The sequence below is a fragment of the Micromys minutus genome (assembly GCF_963924665.1).
Source record: "Micromys minutus genome assembly, chromosome: 8".
NCBI lineage: Eukaryota > Metazoa > Chordata > Mammalia > Rodentia > Muridae > Micromys > Micromys minutus.
In genome coordinates this window covers 19,659,146-19,672,750 of record NC_137977.1, presented here as the reverse complement: position 1 = coordinate 19,672,750, position 13,605 = coordinate 19,659,146, and the positions used below count along the sequence as shown (strand labels likewise).

Here is a 13,605-nt window from a genome sequence, read left to right as displayed (position 1 = left end):
AACAAAAATTAATGATCAATACTCCATCTCTCTATTACAATACCCTTATATTAATCACAACAAGAATGGAAGATTAGAAGTTATACCTCAACAAAGACAAAGAATCAGAAGAAATAACAGACCCAGGCTGTGTATAATGGGACTCCCTTGTAATCCTGGCACTCTAGAGGCGCATGCAGGAGGAGCAGGAGCTCAGTCATTTTCAGCTATATAGCAAGTTCAAGTATAGCCTGGGTTCTGTGACTCTTGTTTATTAAAAGGGGTGGGGGTGAGGCACAGGGATGAGTAGACCAGAGAAAGAAAACAAAAACACCAGAAACACAAAGAGAATGATAAAATGGCTGGAAAGTGCTGGAAAAGAAGGAATAGGAAGTAAAGAGGAGATAGCCAAGCTCAGGTGAGATGTCCGAAGTCCTCCACAAGAGAGAGCACCAGCAACAGCTGCCAACCGGCTCTGGGCCACACTGCTGCCCAGTCTGGATCAGTAGCCAGTGCCAGGAACAGACACTGAGTGGACTCCAGGGCTGAGACCAGGGGATGGCTACAGTATGGACAGACACTCCATAAGGACAGCAATGATTGTGGAGACTGCAGCTCAAGTCTAGTGCAGGAACCTAGACTCTAGATCTGCGACTTGACTTTAATTAATACACAAACACACAATACATTTGAAGAAGGTCACTCAAACACTTGCCCAACCACAATTTCTGAATGACCTGAGGTGGCCTGAACAAGGTGTGATCCCACAGGCTCTCGTATTTGAGCACATGGTTCACAGCTGACTGCGCTCTTGGGGAAGGTTGGGTGGTACATCCTTCCTGAAAGAAGTATGTCACTGGAGTTTATTCTGCCTTGTCTTGCATTCAGATCCCTCTCTGCTTCATGCTGACAGTTGAGGATATGACCTTTAAGCTTCCTGTTCCTGCCATCATGCCTACCACTTACTGCCATGGTGGACTCCTATCCCTCTGGAGCTGTAAGGCAAAATAAACTGTCTTCCTTCAGTTATCTTCAGTCATGGTTTGTCATTAGTTAATTAATACTCTATCTCAGTATCTCAGTGAAATTCTCTCACTAGCAACTCTGAAATCCAGGAAAGCATGGAATGAAATAAACTCTAGACCAAATTAGATAGCTTTAATCGTCAATGACACAACCTAGACATACCTGGGAAGAAAGAACTTCAAATGAAGAATTGCTTCCATTAGACTGGTCTGTACATTTCTCTGGGTATTCTATTCTTAATTGACATAGGAGGGCCTGGCCCATGGTGGGCAGCATCATCCTCAGGAAGATGGGCCTGAGCTGTATATTAAAGGAGGCTGCTCAACAGAGTGCTCCCAGTGCCTGGCAGAATAATGGAGTGTGGCCCAGCCCTGTCAGATGAAATTAGCCATTTCTTCCTCAAGGTGTTTTCGGTCATGGTGTTTATCACAGCAACAGAAAAGCAAACTAGGACAATATCCAAACTGGTTTAATCCCAGAGATGTAAGATTGATTCAATATACAAAAATCAATATAAAACAATAGAGGGAAATCCCTGTGTCAGTAGATTGATAGACTCAACACTATGATGCCAAAAATGATTTGCAGATTCAACCCAAGCTCTCAAAATTCCAAGGATAGGCTACACAGATCTCAAATGGGGAAAAAAGTTCTAAACTCATATGCTCACATAGAAACAACAATAAAAACAAACAATTATATTTAAAAAAACTATTGAGTCAGATGAATTCTTAAGAGAAAGAACAACATTGAAAGCATTACAATACTTGATCTCAGACCTGTTGCTAACAAAGGAGTGTGATACTGGTACAAAAACAGACATTTTGATCAGTACATTAGAAGAGAGAGACAAGAAATAAACTACCAGGTTATAATCATTTGCTTTTTTCCCCAAAGGTGCCCCAAACATACTAGAGTAAAATAACAGCCCCTTCAACCAACAGGGCTGGGAAACAAATATCTGCACCAGATGAGATGGCTAAGGAAGCAGAGGAAGAACTAAGAACATGGAAGCATGACTAAGAAGTCCATTTCTTTGCATGCTAACCTCCCCCACACAAATTACTGTCTCCTATAAAAATGTATCAAAATATAAACCAATATATGTACAAAATAAATACATATGCTATTTATTCCCTACTACTCCCTGAGCAGAGAAGTTTCCTGGTATTGTCACATGGTCCCTCCTTACCTGGTATGGTCGTTTGAGCCTGAGCAGAGAATATGCCCCAGAGGATGCCAAGCCAAACTCCAGATCATCCCTTCATGGGCCATCTCCATCCCACCTACTTCCTTCTCTACCCTGCAATATCACACGCAAAACAAGACAGAACTGTTGAGCCAAAGTCACCAAGACAACAACAACAACAAAAACAAACAAACAAAGCGAAAGAACGCTAAAGCATTGAAACAAAACAAAAAGATATTCTCTTCTTTAAAAAGAGCTCTCAACATCTTCCACTTTACATCTTGTCAGTGCCATAGGTTACAGTAGTTTTTCATGAGCAGATTCCTTCAGTCAAACATAGAAGAACCATAGAATAAAATGCTTCGTAAATTATTTCAATTATAGAATCTATTTTATTCTTCCATGATGATTTCTATATAACACACAAGCACTGTCCTTTCTACTCAAGGTTGATTTACAAAACTGAAAACTGCAGGGCACTCCCAGAAATGGACACAAAGTTTGATGACACCAATACACATCTGAGAATTCTTCACAAAACTCGTTTGAAAGTCATCACAGCACTATGACAGTTACAGTGCATGATTTAAAGGCCCTGTCAACACAGATTTTTATTTAATTTATTAATATGTGTATGTGTGTGATGTATGAATGTGTATACAAGTGTGTGAGTGTGTGTGTGTGTGTGTGTGTGTGTAAGAGATGTATCGGGTTTGTGTCTGTTGTGGTGTGTGTGTATATGATATGTGTATGGTTTGATGTATGTGTGTGATGTGTAGTGTGTTCATGATGTGTTTGTGATATATAATGTGTTTGTATGGTGTGTCTGCTGTGTGTGTGTATTATATATGATATGTGTTCGTGATGTGTTTGTGGTGTGTAATTGTGTCTGGTGTGTGTGTGTGTGTGTGTGTGTGTGTGTGTACCTGAGCAAGATCCCACCTGGTACACAAGTGGGAGTCATAGAGAACTCTCAGGACAGTTCTCTCCTTCTGCCATGGGTTCTAAGAACAGAACTTGGGTCATCAGGCCACTCTGCAAGTGCTTTCACCTGCTGAGCCATCTCACTAGTCCAAGATCATTTATCTGCATCTGAGTTTCTTAGTCTCCAACCTGCCATGAAGGCCCTGTCTTCACACTTGAAGCTCAAGGCACATGTGGTCATGTGCAGGTGCATCTAAAGAACTCTGGCTTCAAAGCACCACAGTCCCCAGCCACCAAAATTTCCTCAGCTAAGGTGCCAAGTACAAGAGAATCAAGATATCGCCATACCACATGGGAATGTGTATCGTTTGCCACACAGTATATGATACATACCCAACATGCCAGAATAACAAAGAGCCATCGGATCCTCCACTGGCAAAAAGTCCTTCATGAACAGGATGCCAGGCTACAGCTGTAGAACAAAACCCAGAGAAACATGAAACAGTTCCAGTGTGAGATGGCTGCAGGGGAGGGCTCCAAAACACCTGTGAGGAAAAGCACATCACAGCCACTGACCTGTGGCTTCCTTCTTGTGACCTCGGAATACTTGAAGCTCTTCTTTCAGGTTTCGGATATCAAAAAGCTTACAGAGATGATCACGAGATGCTGTGAGGAGCCAATTGCCGTTGAGGTTTAATTTCACTTCCATCACTGTGTTTTTATGGGCATGACTGGAAACAAAGCACCAAAGGCGAAACATGTCAGGATGCAATGCAAGCATCACTTAATATAGATGGTCCTTTTTGTTGAAAACACACAGATGAAGATGGCCTGACATAATAAAGTATGTGAATAAAACTCAACAGGACCACATTCAAGACTGACCTTGAAAACCTTTGTCAATCAATGCCAGGCAATGGTGATACATGCCTTTAATCCTAGCAGGGGAAGCTGAGGCGAGGCAGACCCCTTTGAGTTCATGGCTAGGCTGGTCTACAAAGATTCCTGAACAGCCAGCGCTACATAGAAAGAACTTGTCTCAAAAAACGTAAAAGAAAGAGGAGGTTGGGGAGCAGAAAAAGAAGAAAACTGGAAAAATAAAGCCACCCCTGTCGATGACAAAAATAAAGCCCAGCATCTAAACATAGCTCTCAAAATTCAGCTAAAAGAGCAACAGGAGTCTGCTAGACAAAAAGGTTCATTTAGAAATAGGGGAAGATCTTACAATACTTAAACTGATAATCAAGTTCATCAGATTCCAAAAATTCAATGTTTCTCTCATTAAGACAAAGTATGGAAGCAGGGTCAGGCTTAGTTTTTGTGAGGGTTAATCTTAATAAAGGCAATATTTTGTCTCAGTGTTTACATGCTGCTTATATCAAAGGGTTCAATGTATAGCATCCTTTGGGCTATGGATGTTTCATTTCCAATTAGAATCAGGATATAGTACCAGTGTGTCCCAAAAGAACACATTCATGAAGCTGTAAATAATTCTAAATTATGCCAAGAAAAAACTTAACTACATAAGTAAACATGTCTCCTTGAGGTGTGTGTGGGGGGATAGGAAGGCAGGTAGAAATAGGGAAGGGAGGAAGGAGGAAAGGGAGAAAGAAGGAAGGAAGGAAAGAGAAAGAAAGAAAGAAAGAAAGAAAGAAAGAAAGAAAGAAAGAAAGAAAGAAAGAAAGAAAGAAAGAAGAAAGAGAGAGAGAGAGAGAGAGAGAGAAAGAAAGAAAGAAAGAAAGAAAGAAAGAAAGAAAGAAAGAAAGAAAGAAAGAAAGAAAAGAAAGGGAAGGAAGGAAGGAAGGAAGGAAGAAAGAAAGAAAGAAAGAAAGAAAGAAAGAAAGAAAGAAAGAAAAGAAAGAAAGAAAGAAAGAAAGAAAGAAAGAAAGAAAGAAAGAAAGAAAAAGAAAGAGAAAAAAAGAAAGAAAGAGGAGAGGGGTTAGAAAGAGGGCAGGGAGGGAGGGGGAAGGGAAGGGGAAGGGGGAGAGATGATAAAGGAGAGGGACAACAGAAAGTGTGAGAGAGAAGGGAAGGGAAAGGGAAAGAAAAGATGGAGAAGAAACAAAAGAGAGAGGTGGGGGTGAGGAAGAGACATAGAAGAGAGGAGAGAGACAGAAAGAGAGGAGAGGACAGGGGAGGGAGAGGAGAAGGGGTGAGGGAAAAGGAAAAGAGAGAAGAAAGAACTGGCCCAAAAAAGAGAGAAATCTTTGTATGTAACTGAAGTAAGCTAGGGAAAGCTGGGCAGCGGCTAGGTAGAGGCACAGGCGCCAAGGGCACATGACAACAGTAAGAACTTCTTCATCGTCCTATACCCTCGTAGACTAACCCAGTGGAGCTTAAGTAGTAGAATAAATATAATCTGCTTTCATTAGAAATTTAGAGGTAAGTCAGAATTAAAACATCCAAAGATTAAGGTTCATCTGTGTCCAAACCACATTTTTTAAAGGAAAACAGAGAAGCTGAGAAAGCTCCCAGTTAACTACCACAGGCTGCCTTTGGTCCTCAAGGACCACAGAGGGCTTCCTATCACTTACAGTGTTGCAAGACTCTGCCCAGTCTTGGGATCCCAGAACTTGATTGGCTGCTGGCTATCTTTACTTCCTGAAACGACTAACCCTTTGGTTGGATGCCAGTCTACACACTTCACATCAGCACCATGACCTGTTGGGAAACAAGTCAGAACAAGAACCTCATTGGTCATATGCGCTGCAAGTGGGGCTCTATTCTAAATGACAAAGGTAGGAAAACCCAGCAGTTGATTTGCTCCAGTGTTAGGCTCTTAGCTCTGGAAGTCTGCTGGACCCAGGGCCAGCTCTCATCCAAGGCTGCAACACACAGGGACTAAGCACATCTTGCTCACCTACCTGCTGGCAGGTCAGTCCAGGCTTTTTGGAAGGTACACTTTGTGGGCGTTTTAAGCTTTTAAAGCTATTCCTCATCATTCTAAAACCCAACCTGTACTGCTCCTTCTGCAGAATAATCTGCATAGATCAAAAGTCCTAAATCCAGGTTTAGGCACTATAGCTTTCTAAACGGGAAGACAGAAGCGATAGTCCAGCTTTGTTGGTGGTGGTATTTACTGAAGTATAAGAAACTCACAAATTACTAAAACTCACAAATCTGAAATAATGAGGATGAGCAAAGCACTATCCATGGCTTTGGGAAAGCTGGGTATTGATAGAGTATCTTGCAGGGTAAATGCACTAGGTAGGAGAAGTAAGGACTTCCAAATAGCACCCTCCTTCGCCTGAAGCGAACCAAGCTCTTAGAAATTTCATGTGAGAAAGGAAAATGAGGAATAAACAAAGATAAAAAGGAATTGAGAGAGAAGAAAAAGATGGTTTCAAGACATCAGGAGTGATCTACATTCATTCAGAAGGCAAAAAAAAATGTGCATGCCTCGTGTAGCTTACCTCACTTGGGAGGAATGTACCAAGATCCTGTGATCGATCTCATAATCACGTATCATAAAGTATCATAAAGGATGTTCAAAAGGATTCCTCCTTTTTTTGCAGTTGTTTTTTATATGTTCCTAAATAGGGTTCAAATATATTCCAAAATAATTGCCATACAGCCCAGCATTCAAAGAAGTATAATCCTATAGAGGATTCAAGGGTATGACTAAAGTGTCCATAATACAACCATATTTGTAGTTTAAATCAATCTGCGCCATCAGCACTGCAAAAGGCACAATGTATGGCGTAAGTGACTATGTGCACACAAAGACAGAAGGCAGACAAACAGACACCGCACTGACAGGTGATGCTTCCTCCTGCACATGCTGTTGTTTCTCTCATCTAACAGTGAACACACTTTATAACTGAGGCATGAGGGGAAAGGAAGCTCTGCAGTTATACTTTGGATCTTAAGAAAAGCAGTGGGAACCAGCAAAAATAAACCAGTGGGTAACCCACATGGTGGAAACAATTCCAACAGCTTGTCTTCTAATCTACACACACACACACACACACACACACACACACACATCATATACACCACACACTTTCCCAACAAAGACACTCAAAATAATTAAAAGTATAAGTCTTTAACCCCAGGCAGAGGCAAGCTAGCCTCCTCTACATAGGGAGGACACTACCAAACAAACAACAACAAACAAACAAAAAACAAGAGAGGGTTGGAGGAAATAGCTTCTTGCTAAAGCAAGAGTGACCAAGTTCAAATCCCCAGCACCCACATACAAGCTAGGGCAGCACTGTGCAACTGTAACTCCAACACAGGTAGAAGGAAATCAATCCTGGAAGACTGGCTGGCCAGCTAATCTAGCCAGAAGGAGGAGATCCAGGTTCACTGAGGGACCTGTCTCAAAAAATACAATGGAAAAGACTGACAAAGGAAAGCCCAATGTCAGACTCTGACTGAACCTGTACTCACACACCAAGTGTGCCATTCACATACACTGAGACTGAAAAAGGAATCAGGAACAATGAAACCATGTTCTGATGAGTCTGCCAAAAGCATGCTCAAACAATGTAAATTCTAGGGGGCATTTGCATCTAAGAATATTACACACAGCCATATATATGCATGGCTAATCATGTAAGATCAATATGAGCTCATAACCACTGAGTCATAATCGCTTCAGGCCCTGTTGTTTATTTTTTTTAAAAAAAATCATTCAAACACAATGTATTTATGATACTAACCTAAGCAAAAACTGTACCATGTACTGAGTCATCACCTATACTAAAAAAATTAAACAGACTCTACAGCCCAATATATCCATGAATGTCTCCCTGGAAAATTCAAAAAGCCAGTGGTAGAGGCTCTGCCTGTCCTGCTTCCACCTCCCACTGTTGGGATTATGGGGTGACCACCACCCTCAAGCTTACCCAGTGTTTTGTGGGTAAGTGAACCTGTTGCAGCAGCTTAGGTCTAGCCCCAGGGGCCATGCTAGCAAGCACTATTGTAGGTTGGTTTCTTATTACATGGGGAGCTAGGCCTTTAATCCAAGCACTCTGGAGGCACAGGAAGGAGATCTCTGTGAGTTCCTAGTCAGCCTGGTCTACATAGTGAGTTCCACATTAGCCAGGACAGGTAGAAAGAAGATACCCTGCAACAAACAAACATATGAAGATGAAAAAAGGAACAAAGAAAGATTTGCCTCCCTGTTCAGTTGTATGTGCATGGAGACATCTGAATGGAGCCCAGCAGACAGGAACTAGCCTGGGAAGAGACAATTCATCCTTCAGTGTTTATACTGCATTTGAGACACAAGTAGGCAATTACCTATTTCTTTGACTGTTTTTATTTTTGGGGTGCCTTTATGTGTGCTATTTGTGTGTTGACTCACATGTGTTTTCTGGTGCTCTAGGCTGTGTGTAAGGACAAAGGTTGATATCCCAGGGGCCTCTAGCACTCTATAACTGTTTCTTGTTTTTGAGATGGGGTCTCTCCCTGACCTAAAGCTTGACCTCTCGGCTACACTAATAGGCATAAGTGAGTGAGGCCCCAGGAACTGTCCGCCTGACTACTACAGTGCTAGAATTCCAGCTGCATGGCACCACACCCAGCTTTTCCAACTCAGTCTTCATGGCTGAGCAACAACTTCATCCTTTGAGCCATCTTCCCAGCCCCAGTATACTTAGAACACAAATTGGAGCTAGAGAAACAGATCAGCATTTAAGAGCACTGGCTAATAAGAATAACAGACTATTGATAATTAGAATAAAGAACTACTGATATAAATAAGATGTATATTTTTAAATTACAGTGGAGTATATCTGAATAAAAACTTTTAGACAAAAACGCTGGCTGTTCTGCTCTTCCAGAGGACCTGGATTTAATTGCCAGTAATCACGTGGCTTATGCTGTAGCTATAGTTCCAGGAGATCCAGTGCCCTCTTCTGTTCTTCATGAGCATCAGGCATTAATGTGACACATAAACATGCAGGCAAAACACACATGCACATAAAATAATAATGTTAAAAATAAAATGTACTTAAGAAAGCATGAACTATCATTTGTACTCTACACAACTGGGGGTGTGGTGGGGTAGAAGCAGCAGAGAATAAACAAGGCCACACATGGTGGGAGTGTGCCTGTGATCCACCTGCAATCCCAGCACTCTGGAGGCTGAAGCAGGATCGTTGAGTTCAAAATCGGTCTGGGTTACATATTGAGTTTGAGAAAACAAAACTAAACAAAAAAACATAACCTCTGCTTATACAAATATAGAGCTGCTCAATACATAAAACATGTATAGAGTGCACACTGAGCTGGGATCAGTGGTACAGCACTTGCTGGACAGGAATGGCATGCATATGCATACCCCATACATTCACACAGATACCCAGAATATGATACTGCCTCCACAGCAAGCTTAGAGACAAGGCTTTCACTATGTAAACTGAATTACCTCTAACTCAGATTGCATATGTACCAGCATATCACGAGCACCAAATTCCATACTTTGAAAGCTGGCTTTGTGTGCAAAATTACTAAAAATACTGTATGCAATTACTACCATATTTTATATGGAAAAATGTTATGCTTAGATGATTTGGGTTACTGCCCTATGATCACTTATTATGTATCTGCACATAACAGCCTATATTTCACTTTGTGAATCTCCAATATTGAGGAAAAAATCCATTTGGAAGGCCTACCAACTTTAGTTAAGTAACAGCAGATCACCTCTGAAAGTAGGTATGACATCTTTATAAGGAGCATATACCATATACCATTTTCATATACTTTTCACAAATCTATGTGTATACGTGTGCGCAGGTCATATGTATCCAGATGCATGAGGAAGTTAGAAGAGGGTATCAGATGCCCTGGAGCTGGAGTCAAAGGTTGGGAGCTGCCCAGTGTAGATGTTAATAACACAGAATCCCTTGAAGAGCACCATGTGTTCTTAACCACTCAGCAATCTTTCTTGGCCCTGCCATTTATTGTGTACACCCACAGCCACACATACACACACACACACAGATTTTTGAGACAGGATCTCTGGGTAGTCCTGGTTGTTCTAAATTTATTCTGTAGAACTCAGAAATCCACCTGCCTCTGCCTGATCTCTGTTAGGTGGGATTAAGTGTGTGTTACTAGGGGAGGTAAGAAAATAAATGAGACTGGCTGAGATTTTTTTACTTAGGTGTTTCATTATGTTGCCCATGTTAAGCCCCCTCCTCAGCCTATGAGCTGTTTCAGGGCCAATGTGATGCCTATTCCCACATCCTTCTTTGGGAGAAAAGGAAGGCGGGAACTTTCTATTTCATGACAAATGGAAAAGGGTACTTGCCCCCAAGCCTGATGATGTGGAACCCACACAGTAGAATGGAAGAACTTACTCCTGCAAACTGTCATTTTCCCTGCACACATGTGCACACACATGTACACTCTCACTCTTGCACTCTCTCTCACACACACACAAACACACACACACACACACACTATGTGATGTGAAAAGCAGCACCAGAAGACTACCACTGATTTATCCTATAAAAATAATTTAAGATGATTTATTAAATTCAAAGTACAGCCATGCATAGCTGCACACATTTGAAGTCCTAGCTGCCTGGAAGGCTGAAGTAAAACCATGAGTACAGATATTCAGTCAGTATAATTCTGTATTAAAAAAGAAAAAGAAAAAAGAAAAAAGAAAAGCTCCCTGCTCCCCCCACAGAAAAACTTTTTTTCATTGTGAAGATGGTATCACAAGTACTGTTCATAATAGCAAACATTGAACACAAATTTCTGAAGTAGAATGGTAAAACTTGCCTAGTTAAAAAATTAGTTCACCCCTAAAATGAAAGATTTTTAGAAACAAAAAGGTTCATGAAAACAAGCAAGGGATTGGATGTAGATCAGAAGGTAAAGTGTGTGTCTGCTGTATAAGACAGATGACTTGAGTCAATCTCAGAACACATGGACAAAGGAAAGAACCCACTACCAAGAGTTGTCCTAGGACCTCCATCCATACTGTGGCACATTCAAGTCTACACTCACACACAAGCACATCACACACAATAATAATGTTTGTCTAACATAATAAGGTAAACAAAACAACACTCACGAACTACAAATGTTGTGGTGAACATGGTTACATAAATGTAGATACTCTCAGGAGGCAGAGGCAGGTGGAGGAACCCTGTGAGTTCGAGGCCAGCTTGGCCTACATTTTAGGACAGCCAAGGCTATGTAGAAAGATCAAAACAAACAAACAAGAAAATATTAAGTTTACATTGTAATAGTGGAAAGAAGTAAAGTATCTGTGCTTCCTTTAGTGTGATGTTGCGGTTCAACAAATAAATAATGCAGAGTGAACTTTTTCTTGGTATGATATTAATGTAAGAGGGAACTGTGTGTGGTGGCTCATACCTGTTATCCCAGAACTTGAGAGGCTGAGGCAGGAATAGCATCAGAAAACAGTGTAGGAGTTAGAGAGAGACTGTTTCCAAGAGGGTGGGGATGAGAAAGAAAGGGGTATTCTACTTGGTCTAAAAACATTTGGTATTGAATAATGATTTTGGAATTAACAACTATTTAATATTTTAAAGCACTTGTGAAAGTGGCATTAAAACCTTTTTTGAAAGGTGAGAACACTAGACAGTAATGAGCCTGTCCTTGAACACTTCAGGGCAAGCACAGGTGCGCAGCAGGTAAAAGCCTTATAACCGGAGTTCTGTCCTCAGACCTCACATGCTAGAAGACAGGAGCCAAGGCCTTGGGCCTGCACATACACAATTGTTTTTAAAGATCTATCAGTGGTAAGTTGTGACTCGATAGGGAATCAACAAGAATTTGCAAGTAGAATGTTAGAGTCAAATTAGTCCCTTCAGAAGATGACAGACCTTTGAAGAAATCAGGCATGAGCTTTTTGAGTCTAGGATGACTAGGAAGTAAGAGTATTTATCCATTTTGTCCAGATTATAACTAGACATGGAAGATATGCAGGGAGACCAGAGGTGCAATTGCAAAATTTTATAATATATACTGTTTATAAGTCTCTGTATAGAATGTTTTCTAAAAACAAACACTTAATAATTTAACCTATATGGTCAAATATAGTAGCTGCTAGTTACATTTATTTAAAATGTTACATCTATTTAAAATGATTGACACACACCCCCCCCACAGAAAGACAGACAGACAGAGAAAGACGGAGGAGGAAGAGGCGGGGAGAAGGGATAGAGGGAGGGATGCACAGAAACACATAGACACACACAAACCAACAATTTTAAAAAGCTTCCACCTGCCCCACACTACTAAGAACATATAGGCTGTTTTCTCTCTCAAAACAATTTGGGATAACATCTAAAAAACCAAAAAGAATAAATTCTTTTAATTCTCTTATTTATTGATTCTAAAGGCTTGGTTCTTATTCTGAAGTAACTGCCAGGCATGATGGCATACACCTTTAATCCCAGCACTCAGGAGACAGAACTAGGCAGATCTGTTAGTTCAAAGCCAACATGGTCTACAAAGCAAGTTCCTAAACAGCCAGGGTTGTTACACAGAGAAACCCTGTCTGGAACAACCAATAATAATGACGATGATACAAAGTAACATGGCTACGATTACCTAACCCCACCCACGTAAGCTGGGCGTGTGGAGGTTAGACCTGGAGGACGGATGAAGACTCGCTATCATTTCTAAGCTGCGACAGTTAAATGTCTATATTTTCTTGGGAGACCACAACTACTTAATTATAGCATTAGCTGACACTGCTTTGTAGTTTGTCAGTTTGTGAGGTTGTCTTCAAAAATGTCCACCACTTGCTTACTTGCAGAAAGCAACCATGAACTGTGCACTCAGTGTCATGGCAAAGAAGCAAATAGTAACTGTACTTGATCTGTTCTGTTGTTCTTCACAGTCACTTAAGTCCTCTTCAATCAGTTCAAAGTAAGGTTTGAGGTCAGGCTGCACTACACGGTGAGGCCCCAAAGTAACTGCATGAGACCAACATTTATTTAGACTCCTGCCATAATGTTTCACCTCTAATATAATGTGACCACCATACAAATGAAATACACTTCTAAGCAATGTGTTTATAGGACTATATAATCCTCAGACATTAAAAAAAATACTTTAATTAAAAAAGGATTCTAAAATGAAACTTTAATAATTGAGGTCCTTTAATACCCTCAAAGAGCCTCTGATCAATCACAGTTCATCTGATGATCATAACTAGCACTTTGCTTTTGAATAGTTTCCTTGCTAAACTGGGGGGAGGGGTGCACCCACACGCTCAGCAGTTTTAGACACCTTTCTCCTAAGATGAAAGTATTCCTAAAACACACTGTATGGCCATGGTGACGTAAAAATGCAGAATGTTCCTACGGGCTAGAGAGATGGCTCAGTAGCTACAAGCCTTATGCTGCACTTGCAAAGTTCATTGTCCAGCACCCTTATCAGGTGACTCAAAGTGCTTGTAATTCTAGCTCAAGGGGAGCTAATTCCTCTGGCCTCCAGGGGGAGCATCCATAAAAACACAAGCATGAACATACTTCAATCTTTTACAT

The 13,605-nt window shown here is 40.9% G+C and overlaps 1 protein-coding gene across 4 annotated transcripts in view; it reads right to left on the bottom strand.

Annotated features, from left to right (window-relative positions):
- The window catches only part of WDR33 (WD repeat domain 33), a 94,643-nt gene that overhangs the window by 19,754 nt on the left and 61,284 nt on the right, over positions 1-13,605 (bottom strand). For all 4 annotated transcript variants that reach the window (XM_080920020.1, XM_080920019.1, XM_080920021.1 and 1 more), the window contains 4 exons: positions 5,653-5,779; positions 3,695-3,849; positions 3,512-3,590; positions 2,198-2,308 (listed from right to left, as the gene is read on the bottom strand). In XM_080920020.1, coding sequence (XP_080776146.1) covers positions 2,198-2,308; positions 3,512-3,590; positions 3,695-3,849; positions 5,653-5,779 — 472 coding nt within the window. The remainder of the gene's footprint in view (positions 1-2,197; positions 2,309-3,511; positions 3,591-3,694; positions 3,850-5,652; positions 5,780-13,605) is intronic.